The 21,883-nt window shown below is 40.9% G+C and overlaps 1 protein-coding gene across 1 annotated transcript; it reads right to left on the bottom strand.

The window, feature by feature from the left end:
* Nucleotides 1-5,888: 5,888 nt before the first annotated feature.
* LOC121373253 lies at nucleotides 5,889-15,351 on the bottom strand. The gene is made up of 4 exons (XM_041499762.1): nucleotides 14,698-15,351; nucleotides 13,025-13,228; nucleotides 8,627-9,229; nucleotides 5,889-6,135 (listed from the first exon to the last, which is right to left on the bottom strand). Exons 1-4 carry the CDS (start codon nucleotides 15,023-15,025, stop codon nucleotides 6,044-6,046), a joined length of 1,227 nt encoding a protein of 408 aa, XP_041355696.1. The 5' UTR covers nucleotides 15,026-15,351; the 3' UTR covers nucleotides 5,889-6,043.
* Nucleotides 15,352-21,883: the final 6,532 nt, after the last annotated feature.

The following is a 21,883-nucleotide window of genomic DNA, read 5'->3' as shown; positions in this document are numbered from 1 at the left end:
CATCTGATTTATTTATTTTTAAATTTTTTCTACATTTATTTCTAATTCTTTTTAATTCAGTAAGTTCTTCAGTCCACCAAGGGACTGAATTACTTTTTCGTTTATTTGAACAGACAGGAACACGTTTATCTGCAATATTAATAATTTTATCAATCAATTTTTTATTAAAAACATTTACATCTATATCCCTAATCTGCTCATGATCAATAGCCGCACACATGTGGCCAAACCTGTCCCAGTTTGCTTTTTCAAAAATCCATTTCCATTTTAAAATTACATTTATTATTAGCCAAAATATCTAAACCATTATATATAATTTTAATAGGGAGGTGGTCACTACCCAGATCATCAAGTACCTCCCACTCACATTTGACCGCAATGGCGCCCGATGCCAAAGTGACATCCAAACAAGACCAAGTAATGGTGGTATCGGAAAGATAGGTACTAGTCCCATCATTTAAACAGGCCAAATCTAATCTATCCATTAAATTTTCAAAGATTCGGCCTTGTGTATTGGTAACCTTAGACCCCCAAAGTATATTTTTACTATTAAGGTCTCCTAAAATAATAAGATTTGTATTATGGTTACCAATAATATCTAAAAAATTACCTAACTTTAATATATTTGCCCCATGTGTGGGGTGGATATAAAAATTATAAATATTTATGTCCCCACCTATTGTATGAAGTGATACCCCCAATGACTCGATTCGTGGATGCTCAGCATTATTTGGGATTTGAGAGTGGGAAATACCATCTTTGACAAAGGTAGCCCCCCCCCCCCCCCCAAAAAGTTGTACCGCAATTGTAAAAGAGACTAGTATACCCCGGAATTTTGTAAACTGTAAATGGTTTATTTTTCTTATCTTTATCATTAACATTAGCAATAAAGGTCTCCTGAATAACAATTACATCAATATCTGTATTTATTTCCAAAAATTTCTTTAGTTCTGGTCCATTAGTTCTGAGGCCCCTGGCATTCCATTGGAGGATACCAAGTCCCTTATGCCTATCAACCATAAATTTACTATTATTCTTATTTCTATTATTGTTATTGTTACTATTATTATTATTATTACAATGATTTCTTTATATCGACATTATGGGGTATGAAGCAGTTCCAGTTAGGAAATAACTACACAGTTAATTCACGCTGACATTGCTCCTATCCTCAGTATCCAACATAAGCTTGGCCCTGTACCAATTTACCGTTCGTTTTTCAATGGCGTTAGGGTCAACCTTGATGGATAAGTGGTGATTAAGTAACTCGCACGCATCTCTAGAGGCTATAATAATATCATCAAGTTTAAAAGTTTCATATGGGACTTTTGGCAGCTCTCGGGTCAAAAATAAGCCTGAAATTACTCTAACAAGATCGAGAGCAGTAATTTGGTGATCAGAAGTAAGGATATTTGCTGTCCCCGAGGTAGCGCCGGCATGTGTATTATTTCTTGTTTGCCGAGTCGTAATTGTTGACGACTCAGTCTTTCTAGTTGTTTTGCGTCAGTCGGATCGCCTTCCTATGGTCTGGGTACTCTTGTCATGAGTGCAATGGTCACCCCTACAGTTAGCACACGACATAGGTCGCGTGCACGGATGTTCGGGGGACCTTTTGGGGTGGGCTAATCCGCACCTGAAACAGATCGGGTGCTCCTTGGTGGATCGACACTTTTTGGCTGAGTGACCCCACCTCTGGCACCTAGCGCATTTCAGGGGTTTTGGAATGATGGGAAGCAGACGATGTACCACCCCTCTTACCTTGATTGAATCCACCCCCGTAGGACTCCCTAATAGTACATCTAGGTAGCCATTTGCCCATACCGTCACATTGATGATGGACAAATTCATATTTTGTTATCTAAGGAAGGGGAGGATAGTTGTCCCCTGTACTCCACTTAAGTCAGTCTTAACTAACTTCCTAAGATCAGTAGGAGCTGATTGGTATGGAACATGGGCTCCTGTCTGGGTGGAAGGGGGCCTAACCTGACTGAACCCACCCCCCTCCCTATCTGGCTTCACCTGTCTGTAAAAAGGTGCAGGTTGACTTTGGGTCTGCCCTTGGGGGGTTTTCACTCTTGGCTCCGGGGGGGGGGGGGGAGGGTCTACCTCCATTTCTAATGTACTTAATTTTGTAGGAAGGGTAGTATTACGTCTAGCCCTCGTGGAAGGTAACACCCCCCCGCACACACACACCCCGTTTTGCCCTAGTACATTTAGCTGCGGGGGGGGGGGGCTATTGTTTCTATTTTAAGAAAATCACCCGCCTCTTGTGGTTTATTTTCTGGGGAAGCTACTAACCGGCGTTTCCTCTTTTTGTGTGTAACTTCCGTGAAGCTACACTCGAGGGGGTCCTGGGCACGAATCTCAGCAAGACACCCGTCCCAAAAAGCCATACCGACCAGTCCCTTCCTGGCTGACGAGAGTCGCCATAGCCCCAGCTGCTATGCGCCCCCGACTCACCAGCGGAGACAGCCGAAGTGCCATTCGGGTCTCTTCGTAACCCACTATCGGGCTGCGAGTCGGCAGATGGCCTACGTGCAGAAATCAAAGTTTCCGCTCGAGAGGGATCGAAATCACCTCGTTCAAACGGAGCGCAGACGCGCGCGTATACACTACCCTGTCCTGTTTCTGTTATCTGAAGCCCAGATTCAATGCCTTTTCGACTGCTAACAATAGCAGTGGCCTTGAACCCGGGGGAAGACTGTTTTTGACAAGTGTTCGTGTATTTGGTCAGCCATAGCCAAGGTTTGGCTAGGGCCGGGTCCAAGCATGTCTATATAACTGTCTACCGACAGTGCACTACATATATTACTATTTGGACTGTCGCGCAAACATTCCTTAAGTAACACTGTCCGTGTAGGGCCGAATACTCAAAACAGAACCCAGGGCGGCAAAAAGGGGGGGGGGGGGGGGGTCCTGTACAACTTCTCATAAATGTTTGCCCATTTGGGAGTTGAGAATAGAAAAATACCGCTTTTTTTAAAGTTCCCGATGTTGAATTTTGCTGCATCTCCCAAACTGTTTGTTTAAAAAATTGTAACCCATAGAGGGTGGGGTCTAAAGATCCAAAATAAACTCCTCAAACCCGGTATATATTTTGAATTTCAGTTTTACTTTTTGAAGTGTTTGCTTTTACTTTCAAACGGGAGGGGAGAGGCTGGGACACCATCCAGAACAGCAAAGGGGTTACTGGTTGGAACGGGACAAGCCCGCCCCCCACTAATATCATTTGTATCAAAGGACTCACCTTGTGTCGTCGTCTGTCTTGGCCCCTCGACCTGAGCTACAGGCGCCTTCCTCTTTCTACTCTCACCCAATCCTGGCCCGGGGGGTGGTGTCTGCGATCTTGGTGTAGTTGGTAGCTCAGCCGAGAGGGTCTGTGTATCCGAATGAGAGGCGCTTACCTCGCCAACACTAATAACAGAGTCACAACTATTCTTTAATCTCTTTATTTTGGTTGCCGGTCCCTCAGGATCCTCCCCCTCCTCTGTCACAAAAAAATCTTCTGTAGGGGTGGGGCTAGTATCTCCAACAGTACCTCCGGAGGTTGAGTTTAAAATTTCGCTAAGGTCTAGCTTGCGCTCGTAACTCAACTCACTAGCCAAACTACTCGCATCTAAAGTCCCCTCACCCCGGGTTGGCCCGTCCATCACACTACCACTAACTGTAAACTGGGAGATGACGCAGTTGAGATGATAGGGATAATTTAGAAAATTTAGTTGGTAAGACCAATGTTCTAAATTAAAACCAAATCTGGCAATACCCGACTCCAGTATAGACACGTAAATTTATAAATAATAAGCCCCGGGGCTTAAACACAACAGCGAGCACAAAAAGGCACACAAGACTTACTAAATACACTTGCTTTCTTCTATCAGCTCCTGGTTGATATTAATTAATAAAATAAACGTATTAAGGCTGTAATAGATTAACTTTCAATATGAGACAAGAGCTCGTATAACAACAACCTCACTCAACGACTGCAACCTGTGTGTGTCAGTACATGCAGGGGGGGACACGACAGACCCGACCAAGCTCCGTGGCAGTTGCCTCAACGCGGACTGGAGACCCCTGGAGGACGGCAGCGAGTACGAACTTCACAGCAAGATGTTCGGTACTCACCACACCGTAGTCGTGACGCACCGGAGGGAGCAGACCTATAGACAAGCCATACTTGGACAACCGTAATCTACATAAGATGATCCGAGCGGTGCCCCGATTACGGTACGGTAGTCAGTACCCTGTTACGACGCCAACATCTGCTGCCGAACCTCCGAGACACTCCAGCCTCGACGACGCAACAACCTAACGGCCTTATCGAGACCACTCGCGTGGACGTATAGATCGGACTTTAAAAACTTTTAAACCTTCGTTCAAAAGTTCATGTCGAAATTACTTCTTTTTTCTCTTTTAAATTTTTTTTTTTTTTTATTAAATAGTCCGATCCTCTCTTCTTTCTCTTATTTATTTTTGGACTGTCCTTCCAAAATGCTCCAAATTATATAAATATTCGACCGAGCAGTCAATTCTTTTTATTTTTGGCTTGTAACTTTTTTCTTTCTAATTTTAATCCTTTTAATTTCTTTTACTAATTGCTATTTTCAAAATTATGTCCATTTTCACCCCACCCCCATCCCAAATCAGGCGTGTTATCTATCTAATTTCATTTTGACCGCCCAATCTAATCTAGCGACCAAATTTAATGAGTAGAATTTTCTTTATTAATTATATTAATTAGAGATGCGTATCAAAATTTTAAAGGCCCACTATTTATTTTTGGATGTAAATTACAAAATTGTCCCCTTAATTTTGTTCTGTCCCGGAGCAAGTCACTGGCTATCCAGAGACAGGCCCCGGGACGGACATGCTCGAAACTCTAGTGGTATGTTAAAATTATTCGCACTCGCACTCAAACTTTATTCAGTAATGAAGACATACCATAAAAATCCAAACAATGAAATAATCATCAATAAAACATTTGAAATACTTCCCACTGAAAAACAACTTCCGTCAGTAGTCATGTACCAATTTAGTGGTTAAGTGGAAGAATTACTTAAACGAACAATTGTTTGATCCAATCAAATAATTCGTTATAATCACAATCTCAACTACGTATATTAATAACCAAAACTCGATCATCTAGCAATGTATTATTTTCCAGTGACTATGTTGTATTTTGTATTTAATTTAGTTGAACTGGCCTGGTGCCCTTAAGAGTCTAGTCTTTCGAGACTCTAATAGTCCGAGACAGTAATGTCATGACAACGCCATACAAATTATATGCGCGTGACGTCATTAGAGATCGAGTCTTGACTCGAAAAGTTTTATAAGTACGCGCCCAGTTTTGACTGTGTTACCAATCCATCAATTAATATATATATATATATATATATATATATATATATATATATATATATATATATATATATATATATCCCTCTCTCTCTCTGTCTGTCTCTGTCTCTGTCTCTGTCTCTCTCTCTCTCTCTCTCTCTCTCTCTCTCTCTCTCTCTCTCTCTCTCTCTCTCTCTCTCTCTCTCTCTCTCTTCATTTATTTTTATTATTATTTTAAACAATTTTTAAGATAAAATAAAATAAAGAAAGAAACTCTTTTACGTCAATTCTAGAGGGCGAGGGGAAAATTCTGATGGCTAGATGTCGTGGAATACAATTTACTGTATTGTACAACTACAACTGACCACGACAAAGACACCACTCAGCACACACACAGGTTTATAATATATATATATATATATATATATAGGCCAACGTAATCTTTCTACACTTGCGTTTCAACATGTGCAATGTGATCTCACCCCCCAACCCCCCCCCCCCCCCCCCCCCCCCCCCCCCCCAAACAAACAACAATAAACAAGCCACGTATGTACTGTTGGTTTCTATAATAAAAAGAAGGAAATGTTTTATTTAACGACGCATTCAATACATTTTATTTACGGTTATAAGGCGTCTGATTTCTATAATAAATACGGTTAATGTACAAAATAATCACGTGATAGGCTACGAGTATTAGCAATTTATCTGCTCAACTGGGTGGCAGGGAAGGTTTAACAGACACGCTCTCCTCATAGCTGGGTGGGGCTATGCGGGCACTGTCGAATGCAGCAGGAACCGAACCTGCAATAGATAAAATAATAATAATAATAATAATAATAATAATAATAATAATAGGCCTAATAATAATAATAATACATGTAATAATACATGTAAGAATAACAATAATAATAATAATAATGATGTAGTAGTAATAATAATAATAAGGATATATGTAATAATAGTAAGTAATAATAATAATGATAATGATAATAATAATGATGATGATGATGATGATGATGATGATGATGATGATAATAATAATCTCCCAAGTTCAAGGGATAATGCCAAAAATGGACAAATCATCGAGGTTAAACTTGATCTGTAACAATACATTGTAAAGCTATACAAGTGGGTTGCTTAATTAAATGTGTATGCAATTGGGACGGGGTGTTTACCTATCTACGAAAAAAAAAGAATGCTATTTCACTTCCCTGAAATACTATCATAAACATCTACACTTTATTTATCGAACCACCTCGGTGGATCCATTCAGCTGATTGTGTTTTGTTGTTTTTTCGTTCCAACCAGTGCTGGTAAAAAAAACCCAACAAAGTTTGTTTTGTTTAACGACACCACTGGAGCACATTGATTAATTAATCATCAGCTATTGGATGTCAAACATTTGGCAATTCTGACAAGTTGCCATCAGAGGAAACTCGCTACATTTTTCCTAATGCATCAAGGGATCTTTCATATGCACCTTCCCACAGACAGGATAGCACATACCACGGCCTTTGATATACCAGTCGTGGCGCACTGGCTGGAACGAGAAATAGCCCAATGGGCCCACCGACGGGGATCGATCCCAAACCGATCGCGCATCAAGCGAGTGCTGTACCACTGGGCTACGTCCTGCCCCCGCAACTGGTCAGAATGAAAGAAAGGAATGTTTTATTTAACGACGCACTCAACACATTTTATTCACGGTTATATGGCGTCAGACATATGGTTAAGGACCACACAGATATTGAGAGAGGAAGGAAGGAAATGTTTTATTTAACGACGCACTCAACACATTTTATTCACGGTTATATGGCGTCAGACATATGGTTAAGGACCACACAGATTTTGAGAAGAAACCCGCTGTAGCCACTACATGGGCTACTCTTTCCGATTAGCAGCAAGGGATCTTTTATTTGCGCTTCCCACAGGCAGGATAGCACAAGCCATGACCTTTGTTGAACCAGTTATGGATTGCAACTGGTCAGAGGCCGTGGTATGTGCTGTCCTGTCTGTGGGAAAGTGCATATAAAAGATCCCTTTCTGCGTTATGAAAAATGTTGCCGGTTTCCTGTGATGACTACATGTCAGAATTAGCAAAATGCAATGATTAATTAATCAATGTGCTCTAGTGGTGTCGTTAAACAAAACAAACTAACTTTTTAACTCATCATATATCGTTGAAACAAAATACTAGTATATGCACGTTGTATTCTTATGACTATTGACTAACAAAAGTTTGTTTTGTTTAACAACACCACTAGAACACATTGATTTATTAATCATGGGCTATTGGATGTCAAACATTTGGTAATTTTGACATACACATGTAGTCTTAGAGAAGAAACCTGCTAAATTTGTCCATCAGTAGCAAGGGATATTTTATATGCACCACCTCACAGACAGGATAGCACATACCACGACCTTTAATATACCAGTCGTGGTGCACTGGCTGAAATGAGAAATAGCCCAATAGGCCCACCGACGGGGATCGATCCCAAACCGATCATGCATCAAGCGAGCGCTTTAACACTGGGCTACGCCCCGCCTCTGCTATGATCGCGTCGTAAAACGGGCCCCCGATATCTGCGATGTATACCCAGTAGTAAAGCGCTCGGCGGATGCGTGGTCGGTCTAGAATCGATCCCCGTCGGTGGGTCTATTGGGCTATTTCTCATTCTAGCCAGTGCACCACGACTGGTATATCAGCACTTTACCACAAGGCTACGCACTAACTAACAAAGCATTATCCCCCACCCACTTTCAATCCCAAACGAAAAATTAAAAAAGGAGACATTTTTTCCTCATATTAAATAACATCTTTTCAAAAGCATTCTGATCTAACAGATATGTATTTTGTTAAAATAGTACATCTGTATGTATAAATATTTTGCGATGCTATGCGTGCGTGTGCGTGTTTGTTTTTGTGTGCCTGTGTGTGTGTGTGTGTGTGTGTGTGTGTGTGTGTGTGTTTGTTTGTTTGTTTGTGTGTTTTAGCGTGCGTTTGTGTATATTGTAATGTACTATTTTTATTTGCTTCACGGAAAAGGAATAAAAATGTAAGCAAAAATAAAACATTGAACAAAAACATGTTTTGACTGTTATTGTCCCAGAAACTTAAACAATATTCGAGATGAGGCCCCTGCACGTGTGCGCACGCGTGCGTATGTGCATGTGTATGTGCATGCGTGTGTGTCTGTGTGTGTACCACTATGTTCTATTCGTAATGAATTCAGGGAACTAACCCTGGCATTACAAATCTGTTCTGGGACTATAAAAAAAACATTCTGACCTTCTAACGCGGCTGTTGGGTACAATCCTGGCTGTGGATGACCTTGAAGTTGACCTTGACCTTGACCCTGACCTTGCTGAGGATACTGCATATACGTCGGGGGGTAGTATCCTGGATTCTGATAGCCACACCCTGCTGCAAAGCTCTGTCTTGGGTACGCCATTATGTCTCCGCGTCCACCGGTGACTACCACGTTAACTACCTGTGAACCACAGCCCGGCATCTGCGACTGCGCCTGCGCCAAGAGTCGCTTCCGTTCCTCTGCAGCCTCGTTGAAGTCCTTCACAAGACAAGGCAGACGACAGCCGTCGATGATCCAGCCGACCCCGAACAAGCCGAACGTACACATGTACAGAAATCCCCACACGAAGCGCCGCAGGTAGAAGTGATGGAATCCCAGAATTCCAAAAGGAAACCACAGGATGTAGACGTCGTCGACGAACTTCCGGTCGGGATCTTCCTGTCTGTCGGCAATCTTATTGGCTCGTTCGACGAGGAACGGCATTCGGAACCAGTCTGCGACGTAACCCACGCCCAGCAGTCCGAACGTCCACGTGTACGTCAGACCGTACAGAGGTCTTTCCAAGTAAAAATGGTGAGCGCCTAAAAACAAAAGAAAGAAAGAAATGTTTTATTTAGCGACGCACTTATGGTTAAGGACCATACAGATATTGAGAGAGAAAACCTGCTGTCGCCACTTCATGGGCTACTCTTTCCGATTAGCAGCAAGGGATCTTTTATATGCACCATCCCACATAACAGAAAATTTAACCTCCACCGAGGGATTCGAACCACGGACTCTCAGTATGACAGTCCAGCGCTCTACCAACTGAGCTAATAGGGAAATTCCCACTAGCTACTGTCAGTAGGAACATTTTATACCAACACTACTACACCATAGACAGGATAGCACATACAACGGCCTTTGATGCGCCAGTCGTGGTACACTGGCTGGAGCGAGAAATAGAAGAAGAAGAAGAAGAAGAAGAAGTAATTAAAGTCGCACGCCCTAGTTTCAGCCCACGAAATATTAATTCTAATTTTGGTTAATCTACAAAACTGTAACACACTTAGATCACGTTTTTATAAAATAGAGTGAAAAAGAAGGTTTTATATCGATAAATACCATGGGAATCCCCGTGACCCAATAACTTGAAATAATTTTTAAAGTTAGTATTCTGATGTCACCGGTAGATGTCGCTCGAAGCGCAGAAATGACTATGTCACGACACATGTCCTAGAGTGCACACAGACTTGGTGTGCGTTCCTTTCACCTCTCCTGGGCATGTTCCAACTGTTCTGTCCTCTCCAGATATCGTAAGACTTATTGGTTTTAAGGGTTTGTAACGTTTTGTATTGAGATACTTACTTGTCTGAAGTTTATTGTTAATGAAAATGTTCACGAACTGTGAAGAAAAACCTCACAAATGAACGACAAGCAAACGACAACAAATCGGATCTTGATTGCGCGAACCGTGCACGAGAAAACAAACCGAACCAAAATGATAACGGTCACGTGGTATATCAACGTCTGTGACGTTGAAACGGGAAGATCCCCTCTAAAAATAGATTAGAACTTGTCTGCTCAACAGTTTTTTCCCAGACGCGCGTGCATTTTTAAGAAATACGAAAAATGCATTTTGTTGTATTACAAAAACCAGGATTACCAGGATTACCAAAAAACATTTCAGGTGAATGAAAATGTATATTCTAAATAATAAAATGTAAGTAAAGTGCAATTTTATTTGTGAGAAAATGGGTTTAATAGCGAAAAACAACGGCGTAATGGTTAACAACTAGGGCGTGTCCCTTTAAATAAATAAATAGGACTTCAGCGGGATTAAATTTATCGCTTACCATAAACTATTTTGGTGCATTCTAATCTGTGTTCGAAATAAGCACCATTTGTCCCGACAAGAGAAAATCTATTCGGACAAGCAAAATGTGCCTGGTCTAGGTTGTACAGTGAACAAGTAGAAAAATTCAGTGCAGTTTCATTTTCAGCATTCACAAACATCATCCAGGGCCCCTTTCCACGAAGCGATCTTAGCCCTAAGATCAACTTAAGTGCATAGGGTAACTATGCGCCTAAGGTAATCTTAGGGCTAAGATCGCTTCATGGAACGGGGCCTAGGTACCTCTGTAAAACGACCGGCCTCGGTGGCGTCGTGGCAGGCCATCGGTCTACAGGCTGGTAGGTACTGGGTTCGGAGCCCAGTCGTGGCATGGGATTTTTAATCCAGATACCGACTCCAAACCCTGAGTGAGTGCTCCGCAAGGCTCAATGGGTAGGTGTAAACCACTTGCACCGACCAGTGATCCATAACTGGTTCAACAAAGGCCATGGTTTGTGCTATCCTGCCTGTGGGAAGCGCAAATAAAAGATCCCTTGCTGCCTGTCGTAAAAAAGAGTAGCCTATGTGGCGACAGCGGGTTTCCTCTAAAAACAGTGTCAGAATGACCATATGTTTGACGTCCAATAGCCGATGATAAGATTAAAAATCAATGTGCTCTAGTGGCGTCGTTAAATAAAACAAACTTTACTTTACTCTGTAAAACTGTCTATTTATATGGACAAGTAAAAATACTGGTGAACAAATAGATTTCTAGATGTATTTGACCAGGTGGACTAGTAACATTTTTTGCTTATTTCTATCACTCCTAAAATGAACATCCGTAAATTACCATAGGTGCAACTACAAACCAAGTTTTACTGACCTAGGACTTATGGTTTGTGAGAAATTGACCTAAACGCCAGACACTAAAGGTTGACGCCTGACGCCTTCGCCGTCGGAAAAGTAATGCCAAACTTTCGCCTGCTCGTAAAGTCGAGACCACTAGAGCACATTGATTTATTATTAATCGTCAGCTATTGGATGTCAAACATTTGGTAATGTTGACTCGTAGCCATATGACTTTCTTAACCCTGGGACCGGCCTCGGTGGCGTCGTGGCAGGCCATCGGTCTACAGGCTGGTAGGTACTGGGTTCGGATCCCAGTCGAGGCATGGGATTTTTAATCCAGATACCGACTCCAAACCCTGAGTGAGTGCTCCGTAAGGCTCAATGGGTAGGTGTAAACCACTTGCACCGACCAGTGATCCATAACTGGTTCAACAAAGGCCATGGTTTGTGCTATCCTGCCTGTGGGAAGCGCAAATAAAAGATCCCTTGCTGCCTGTCGTAAAAAGAGTAGCCTATGTGGCGACAGCGAGTTTCCTCTAAAAACAGTGTCAGAATGACCATATGTTTGACGTCCAATAGCCGATGATAAGATAAAAAATCAATGTGCTCTAGTGGTGTTGTTAAATAAAACAAACTTTACTTTTCTTAACCCTGGTCTACACGCTGGTAGGTACTGGGTTCGGATCCTGGTCGAGGCATGGAATTTTTAATCCAGATACCGACTCCAAACCCTGAGTGAGTGCTCCGCAAGGCTCAATGGGTAGGTGTAAACCACTTGCACCGACCTGTGATCCATAACTGGTTCAACAAAGGCCATGGTTTGTGCTATCCTACCTGTGGGAAGTGCAAATAAAAGATCCCTTGCTGCTAATCGGAAAGAGTAGCCCATGAAGTGGCAACAGCGGGTTTCCTCTCAAAATATGTGTGGTCCTTAACCATATGTCTGACGCCATATAACTGTAAATAAAATGTGTTGAGTGCGTCGTTAAATAAAAGATTTCTTTCTTTCTTTCTTAACCCTAACCTAACGCAATTTCTTTCTAGGAGAGCCACCCCCATACCCCCTGTTGACTGTGGGTTTTTTTAATTCCATAGCGCCATACCCAAAACGATTATTTCTGGCACACGCACTGCATAGAAAGGACAGCACATACCACAATCTGTACCATTATGTGGGCACAATCGGAAAATTAGTCATTAATTTTGAAGTGTTGAAACAATTGCCGTTGACATGTTCCGCGAAAGTCGATTAGCAGGCGCCTCCCCCATTTCCCCCTTTTTCGCCGACGTCAATTTAAAAAAAAAAATCCTGTTCAAACACCTCTTGCCATGTCCCACCCCAAACCCCTGGATCCGCGCTGATTATTATTATATTATTATTATTTATTTATTTATTTATTTATTTATTTATTTATCAATTAATTATTAATATTATTATTATTAGGCCTATTCAGGGCCGTAGCTAGCAGGGGGGTGGGGGTGGGTGGGGGCAGTTTAAAAAAAAAAAAAAAAAAAAAAAAAAAAAAAAATCCGAAAAGCATTCTAGAAACTTAAAGAAAATTATCTTCGTAACTGTTTAAGGAGTTTTAGACTATTAACTACTCATTTGCACCCCCAAACAAAAAATCCTAGCTAATCGATCTTCACATCTGTAAAGCCCAACGGATCAATTTTCCATTACAATCGATCATTGGGGAATCGCTTGCATACGAACCAATCAGTCCAAAAGGCGACAGTCCCAGGAGGTAGGCGACGCAAAGCGATTTCTTCGGTTTATACCCAGGCGGGTTTTCGTTGGCTTCTTTGAGGAGGAATGGGATTCGACACATGTCGATCAGCCAGCCGACACCACAGCAACCAAGGGTGCAGAAATAGAACACTCCCTGCCCAGGTTTGTTCAGGTAGAACAGGTGGAATCCTGTAATAATAATAATAATGATAATGATGATGATGATGATGATGATGATGATGATGATGATGATGATAATAAGGGAATGTTTTATTTAACGACGCACTCAACCCATTTTATTTACTGTTATATGGCGTCGGACATATGGTTAAGGACCACACAGATATTGAGAGAGGAAACCCGCTGTCGCCACTTCATGGGCTACTCTTTTCGATTGGCAATAAGGGATATTTCATATGCACCATCCCACAGACAGGATAGTACATACCACAGCCTTTGTTACACCAGTTGTGGAGCACTGGCTGGAACGAGAAATAACCCAATGGGTCCACCGACAGGGATCGATCCTAGACCGACCGCGCATCAAGCGAACACTTTGCCACTGGTCTACGTCTCGCCCTTTAATAATAATAATAATAATAATGATGATGATGATGATGATGATAAATAACTTTTAGTCGAAAAAGATGTTAACATTTGCTTACAAACTGGTATTTGAGGATATGTAAGAAATAGAATAATACATTCGTATCCGTTAGATACCATGTATCTCACAACTCGTTGTTTAAAAACGTACCAAATTCGCTTTCGCTCGTTAGATACATTTTAAAACAACTCGTGAGATAAATGGTATCTAACGGACACTCATTTATTATTCTCTATTAATGACAACAATAATAATAATACATTAACAACATACTTAATAATAACAATAACAATAATAATGATTATGATGATGTTAATAATAATATACTACTACTACTATTACGACTACAACTACCACTTCCACTAATACTGCTGCTGCTGCTACTGCTACCACCACCACCACCACCACTACTACCACAAATAGCAATAATAATCACAATAATAACAACAGCAGGTGCCCTTTTTGAAGTAGCACCTTGTCCCTAGGGACCGGCCTCGGTGGCGTCGTGGTTAGGCCATCGGTCTACAGGCTGGTAGGTACTGAGTTCAGATCCCAGTCGAGGCATGGGATTTTTAATCCAGATACCGACTCCAAACCCTGAGTGAGTGCTCCGCAAGGCTCAGTGGGTAGGTGTAAACCACTTGCACCGACCAGTGATCCATAACTGGTTCAACAAATGCCATGGTTTGTGCTATCCTGCTGTGGGAAGCGCAAATAAAAGATCCCTTGCTGCTTATCGGAAAGAGTAGCCCATGAAGTGGCGACAGCGGCTTTCCTCTCAAAATCTGTGTGATCCTTAACCATATGTCTCACGCCATATAACCGTAAATAAAATGTGTTGAGTGCGTCGTTAAATAAAACATTTCTTTCTTCTTTCGTCCCTAGGGGGGACATAATAAAACAAAAAATACAAACAAAAACAAAAAACAAAAATAACAACAAAAAGGAAACAAAGCAAATCGAAAACGAAAACGAAAACAAATAAAAAACGAAAAACGAAAAACAACAAAAAGCAAAAAAAAACAACAACACAAGAATAACAATAAATTACCTAAAATTCCACACGGGAACCATAACAGATAAGCGTCGACCAAGTCCTTTTCCGACTCTTTCTCGGGGTCTCTGATTTTACGATTGGCGGCGGCGACAAGACACGGCATTCGGCACAAATCGACGACGTAGCCGATTCCGAACAACCCGAACGTGAACAAATAGGCGATTCCGAACCATGGCCGCCTTAGGTAGAAGTGATGTGCTCCGAGTATTCCCAAAGTCACCGCTAGAATGTAAGCCTCCACGAGCGATTTCTTCGTCGGCTGTATCCGGGTTATGGATACCCGTATGTCAGCGGTGTTGGCCGGTTGTGGTTCACCCTTCATTGTTCTCTCTGTCTCTCTCTCTCTCTCTCTCTCTCTCTCTCTCTCTCTCTCTCTCTCTCTCTCTCTCTCTCTCTCTCTCTCTCTCTCTCTCTCTCTGTCTCTGTCTCTGTCTCTCTCAAAAAATAATAATTCTCCTATTATTATTTTAAAAATATATTTCTGTTGTCTTTTCAATTTTTCGAATTTTTATTTAGTACATATTATACATATTAAAATAATAATAATAATAATAAATCGACTTCTTTGCTCTTTGACCGGTGTCGGATTTTTTTTTTTTTTAGCCCAAGTTGCTCGCGAAGTAACAGAGCGGTTGTGAAATCCGCCGCAACATTTTTTAATGTAATCCTCTTCGTTGAGCAATCTCCGCGTGCTGTATCACATGATTCGATATGTCAACATATCTTTGTCAGGGCGTCGTTTATCTAGGTCAGCGTGTCAACAAGGTACCCGGTCGTCTGTTGATCATAGTCAGGTCGTTTGGAGTAATAGTTATTTTTAGACTACACGGGAGGATCCAGGAATTTTTTTTTAGGGGTGACTAAGAAAGAAAAAAGGCACATTGGCTCGTTAAACGGGCATCTTAATAAAAGTTTTAATATTTGCAGTTAATATGCATGGGCGGATCCAGGAAATATTTTTAGGGTGGGGACCAAAAAAGAAGGGCACATTGACTCGTCAAAAGGGCACCTTACTACAAGTTTTGATATTAAAATTAATATGAATTCCTACAGTTCTACGTCATAATATACTAGCAATAATGAAGTAAATTGGCGTCACTCGCGTTAGAACCTCAATGGGGCCCCATTGAGACTCAATAACACAGACACATATCTGCAAGCTTGCGCCATGTACACGAAAATCTTGATTTCATTTATCTACAATATAATTATTGTTTACTTAAAAAAAAAAAAATTCTACAAACAAAAAGGGCACTTGGACATTTTGAGGGCACTTGAACAATTTTTTTTTTGGGGGGGACGCGTCCCCCTGGTCCCCCCCCTTGGATCCGCCCATGATATGAATGCGTTTTTGTATATATCACAGTGTACGAACTGAAGTATACACTAAATGACTAATATTGGTTAATGCTAGCTGTATTAATAAAAATTATTATATGGGAAAAAACGCTGACATTGTTAATTTTCGAAAAAGTAAAGTTTGTTTTACTTAACGACGCCACTAGAGCACATTGATTTTTTTTATCTTATCATCGGCTATTGAACGTCAAACATATGGTCATTCCGACACTGGGTTTTTTTTTAGAGGAAAACCGCTGTCGCCACATAGACTACTCTTTTGCGACAGGCAGCAAGGGAACGTTTATTTGCGCTTCCCACAGGCAGGATAGCGCAAACCATGGCCTTTTTTGAACCAGTTATGGATCACTGGTCGGTGCAAATGGTTTACACTTACGCAATGAGCCTTGCGGAGCACTCACTCAGGGTTTGGAGTCGGTATCTGGATTAAAAATCCCATGCTTCGACTGGGATCCGAAGTACCTACCAGCCTGTAGACCGATAGCCTAACCACGACGGCACCGAGGCCGGTAATTTTTGAAAAATACGATTCGGCAGCATTAAAAAATTCGGTGATTTTGCAGAAAAGTACAAACGATTCAGAAGATTTATCATAGGTACAATAAATATTTTCGAAGTTCTGACCCGACAAAGGTCAGAAAAACGTAATGTTTTCGATGTCGCTAACACGATTTAATTTTTTTTGACAACCTGTTACTCCTACGTGTGTGAGTGCGGGACGTAGCCTAGTGGTACAGTGTTCGATAGATCCCCGTCGGTGGGCCACAGTGACGTCATAGCTTACGATGATTTTACGATTTCGTAGGCTAAGATTGCTTCGAAAATACGGGCCCGGTCTGTTTATCAACACACCGAAACACATTCCATAGTTTGCACATGCATCACACAGAAGCCCGTACACGTGCGTGGGGTGTCAGTGTCATTTTGTATCATTTCCATTAAAGGCATACTGTCACGGATTTAAGAACTTTATATTTCAAAATAATAATAATAAATGAAAATTACATTAATTTTTGAAAACCAAATCAGGCTATTTTATTTCCTTAACTGAACCATGATGGAGTGAAATCGATGTCAACCCTCTTGGCAATTTTAGTTTTTGAATTATGGACCATTGCCATAATTCAATTATTTTTACAAAATATCATTAATAAGCGGGGTATGGTGCTTACGTAGATGGTTGAATAAAGTACCTTTAGGGACAAATCAATTTTTTTTTAAATTTTACAGGTAATACTTTGTTAGGCCATTTAGTAGGTCAATGGTCTGTGACAATATGCCTTTAATCACTGTGGAACATTATTTCAGTCTTCTTTTTTTTCCATTCTGTTGATCATACACTTGTTATTGTTTTGTTTTTAGTAATTTTTATTGTTTGAATTTACGATTTACTGATAAAAAAACACTTTCAAATTTCATTTCCGACTCCAATCGTCCTTCAAGATCTTTGGTGATCATAAAACCTTCTGTAATACTGAGCTACCGATTGTAATGTTTGTCAAATTAAATCACTATTATCATATAGCCATTCCCCACAGCTAATATACCTTACAATGTTGGCAATTGTAAATGCTTATTAGAGTTCCCCTACGTTTTTGAAGAGTATACATTGGGAAAACCGAACCTGTTTTCATACATTATCAAACGACGAACATTTTATTAAATGTAATGTATTTAGCTCTAACAAAATTCCCCATTCACTAGAATAACCATGGGCGTATGGGGACTCTTTGATTTAGGGGGGCTGGAGGGGTTGATTTGCCCGAAATTTTACCCAGATAAAAACTGCCGGAATTTCCCCTACTGTTTTGCTCGAATTTGGGGTGGGGGGGGGGGGGGGGGGGCCATGAGAATAACTATATCTTTTGTTGGTATGTACTTGGCATCTCACAATGTTTGATAAAGGAACAAATCTGAGACCGACTGCCGGTTAAGTGAAAAACGTGTTTTATTTAACGACGCCACTAGAGCACATTGATTCTTTTTTTTTGTATCTTATTATCGGCTATTGGACGTCAAACATATGGTCATTCTAACACTGGGTTTTTTAGAGGAAACCCACGGTCGCCACATATGCTACTGTTTTACGACAGGCAGCAAGAGATCTTTTATTTGCGCTTCCCACAGGCAGGATAGCACAAATCATGGCCTTTGTTTAACCAGTTATGGAACACTGGTCGGTGCAAATGGTTTACACTTGTAAACGCAATGAGCCTTGCGGAGCACTCACTCAAGGTTTGGAGTCGTATCTGGATTAAAAATCCCATGCCTCGACTGGGATCCGAACCCAGTACCTACCAGTCTGTAGACCGATGGCCTAACTACTACGCCACCAAGGCCGGTTCTCTGACGTCAGTGTACTTTGTATAGCTTTGAACTAGACTTGTCCATCTAGCTCTCTGACGTCAGAAAGAAAGAAGTGTTTTATTTAACGACGCACTCAACACACTTTATTTACGGTTATATGGCGTCAGACATATGGTTAAGGACCACACAGATTTTGAGAGGAAACCCGCTGTCGCCACTACATGGGCTACTCTTCCGATTAGCAGCAAGAGATCTTTTATTTGCGCTTCCCACAGGCAGGATAGCACAAACCATGGCCTTTGTTGAACCAGTTATGGATCACTGGTCGGTGCAAGTGGTTTACACCTACCCATTGAGCCTTGCGGAGCACTCACTCAGGGTTTGGAGTCGGTATCTGGATTAAAAATCCCATGCCTCGACTGGGATCCGAACCCAGTACCTACCAGCCTGTAGACAGATGGCCTGCCACGACGCCACCGAGGCCGGTCTCTCTGACGTCAGAGTACACGGTACAGCTTTGAAGTAGACGTGTCCGTCTAGCTCTCTGACGTCAGAGTACACGGTATAGCTTTGAAGTAGACTTGCTATGGAGCCCGTTGTCGAAAGCGATTTTAGGTTTAAGTTGAAGTTTGCTTTGTTTAACACCACCACTAGAGCACATTGATTTATTAATAATTTTTAGACTATTGCACGTCAAAAATTTGGTAATTCTGACAGTTTTAAGAGAAAACCCGCTACATTTTTCCATTAGTTGTTTTATATATACAATCACACAGACATGATAGCACATACCACGGCCTTTGATATACCAGTCATCCTGCACAGACTGAAGCGATAAATATTCCAATGGGCTCACAGACGGGGATCGATCGTAGACCGACCGTGCATCAGGCGTGCGCTAGACGGGGATCGATCCTAGACAGACCGTGCATCAGGCGTGCGCTAGACGGGGATCGATCCTAGACCGACCGTGCATCAGGCGTGCGCTTAATCGCAGGGCTACGTCCTGCCACAAGTAAATAAAAAGACGAGGAATAAAATAAAAGCAGTGAAACCAAACATCTCAAACACGCCGCCACCCAGCCACTAAAGTGGCGGATACAGAAAATCAATTTGGGGGTGGGGGGCAGGGGCGCAATGAAATGGGGCCGAAATCCACAATCTGATTAAAATTAGCTCCACTGATTATTATACCCCAACCTTTATTCAATTATCAGACTCTGATGAGAAACTATTCTTTCTACTTCTCCCCTGCGCGTGCTGTAACCTCACCGCGGTGCAGGGGTGTAGCCCAACATTCTCCGAGAATGGCCAATACAGCACAAACTGAAAGTTTTAGTAAAAGTCAGTATCTATCTGTGGTGTTTGTATTTTTGCAGAGTTCTTTACACCGTTTTCGTGTAAAACTTTAATTTTTATATTGATGTTGATCATCACTTTATTTGTTTGCATTACCATAGTTTGACACCCAATAGCCGATGTATTTTTCGTGCTGGGGTGTCCAGGCGCGTACCTGCCTGGACGCAAGTACGCATGGAAAGGCATTTACATAGGCATACAGCCTGTTTGCCGATCCATTTCATTTATTTTAAATAAATAAATATTGTTTAAAAAAAAAAAGCATTGGCGTCCACATCATTTTTCCACACAAAAAACCCAACCAAAAAACAATTCTTAAAAAAAACTACGGAAAACCGTGCGCGCGAGAGATTTTCAGATGAGATACTGCTAGTAGTAAATGACCAGGGCCCGAGGTTACAAAACTATTTTCATGCCGAGCGTAGAAATTATTTGTGTTAAAGAGCAAATGGTCTTAAATTCGTGTTTAGCAGCCAGCATATCTACATGATGATGTGCATTACTTATGTTATTAACTTGGCTCTACGATGTCATTTATTTTTTTATGCTCAGCGGAGTTGAATAAGAAAAATGGTTTGTAACCTCGAGCCCCGATACAAAATATACCAATGACCATGTCGATGTGTTATGGTGTTCTACTATATTTATGTAGGTCTAAGGACTAAAATCTCAACTCTCCTATTTACCAGTACATTAATGATCCACTAAACAGATATACAACGTAGATCTATATGCATGTGCAGTTGCTGACAAGGCACAGGTTTTGATTGATCGAGTTGGGTTTAACGCCATTTTTCAACAGTATTTCAGTTATATATGGCAGTCAGTTAACCTAAGTGTTCCTGGCAACCCCCAGTACTAACCAGTTATTTGCAAGTAAAGGCACAGGTAGATCTACATGTAGATGCACTCCTTTTCATACCCGGACTCAGCTAAAGATGTTTTAAAGTGAGATGCAACTCAGACGATGCACCGATGCTATCTATAGTTCAGACATTTTACAAATTGCCGCATTAAAACTTGCGATTTCCAAGTTTATTTATAGGTGTAAAATTACTTCTCAAAGTCGCCAGAGTGCACCATATGACGTCTTGATTTCAAAATTGTTTTGACCCCACTAGAAGACTCGCACCTTCGGTGCTCGACTGTAAATTTGGAATCCACATAAAAAAAATGGCTGGGTACGCCCCTGGTGTCGTTAAACATTCATTCATTCTACTTCTATAATTGAAGCAATATCATAGGGCAGTATTGATATGAGATGTTCGAAAAAAGACGTCTTCTACTTTTAGTTGCTAGACTTTCTACCTAATGACCGCTGCGTGTGCTGTAACCCCACCGTGGTGCAGGGGTGTAACGTTCTCTTTGAGAATGGCCAATACAGCACAAAATTGAAGTTTTGAGTAAAATTCAGTATCCGTACAATTCTGTGATATTTGTGTTTTTTTGCACAGTTTTTACAGTTTTTGTTTGGGTCTTGAGTTTTTGTGTTGATGTTGATCATCACTTTATTTATTTGCATTACCATAGTTTGACACCCAATAGCCGATGTATTTTTCGTGCTGGAGTGTCGTTAAACATTCATTCATTCATTCTACCTAATGACATCGTAACTGGTTAAATATTGTTACTATAGTACTGTCGGAAATAGAATAAAAATGATTTTCGTCAATTATTTCTTACATATTAAACTGACAAGTAAATATTTTGTAAATATCTATTTAATGATAGTCTACCTAATTTAGCATTTACTTGTTTGGACGCTTATTGATGTTCAAGGTGATGTTTACTCTTGAAACTAAAAAGAAAAATGTCAGTAAACAGGTGATTTGTGCACTTAATTGGAACAGACTAACACATTTTGGTCAACATGTGTCAATTTCATTGCTGTTACAATATGTGAGGGACTGTTTCTGATGATGGTTTGCCTCTAATCCTCTCCAAAACAAAATATTTGTAATCATTTATAAGTAACTTTTGAGCAAAACTGCCAAGAGCCATTAACATACCGGTATTAAAGGTGCTATCTCAATGACAGATATTGCAAATAATTTATTTATTTAAATTTTTTTGATTAACTTTTGATTTAACATTTAAAGAAGACACCTTTAACAATATGCCCAGAAATGATTATAGGAAATAATTTTATCTACTG

The sequence above is a fragment of the Gigantopelta aegis genome, chromosome 5 (assembly GCF_016097555.1).
Source record: "Gigantopelta aegis isolate Gae_Host chromosome 5, Gae_host_genome, whole genome shotgun sequence".
Taxonomy (NCBI): Eukaryota; Metazoa; Mollusca; class Gastropoda; order Neomphalida; family Peltospiridae; genus Gigantopelta; species Gigantopelta aegis.
The sequence above is the reverse complement of the archived record's forward strand: the minus strand, read 5'-3'. Positions and strand labels throughout refer to the sequence as shown.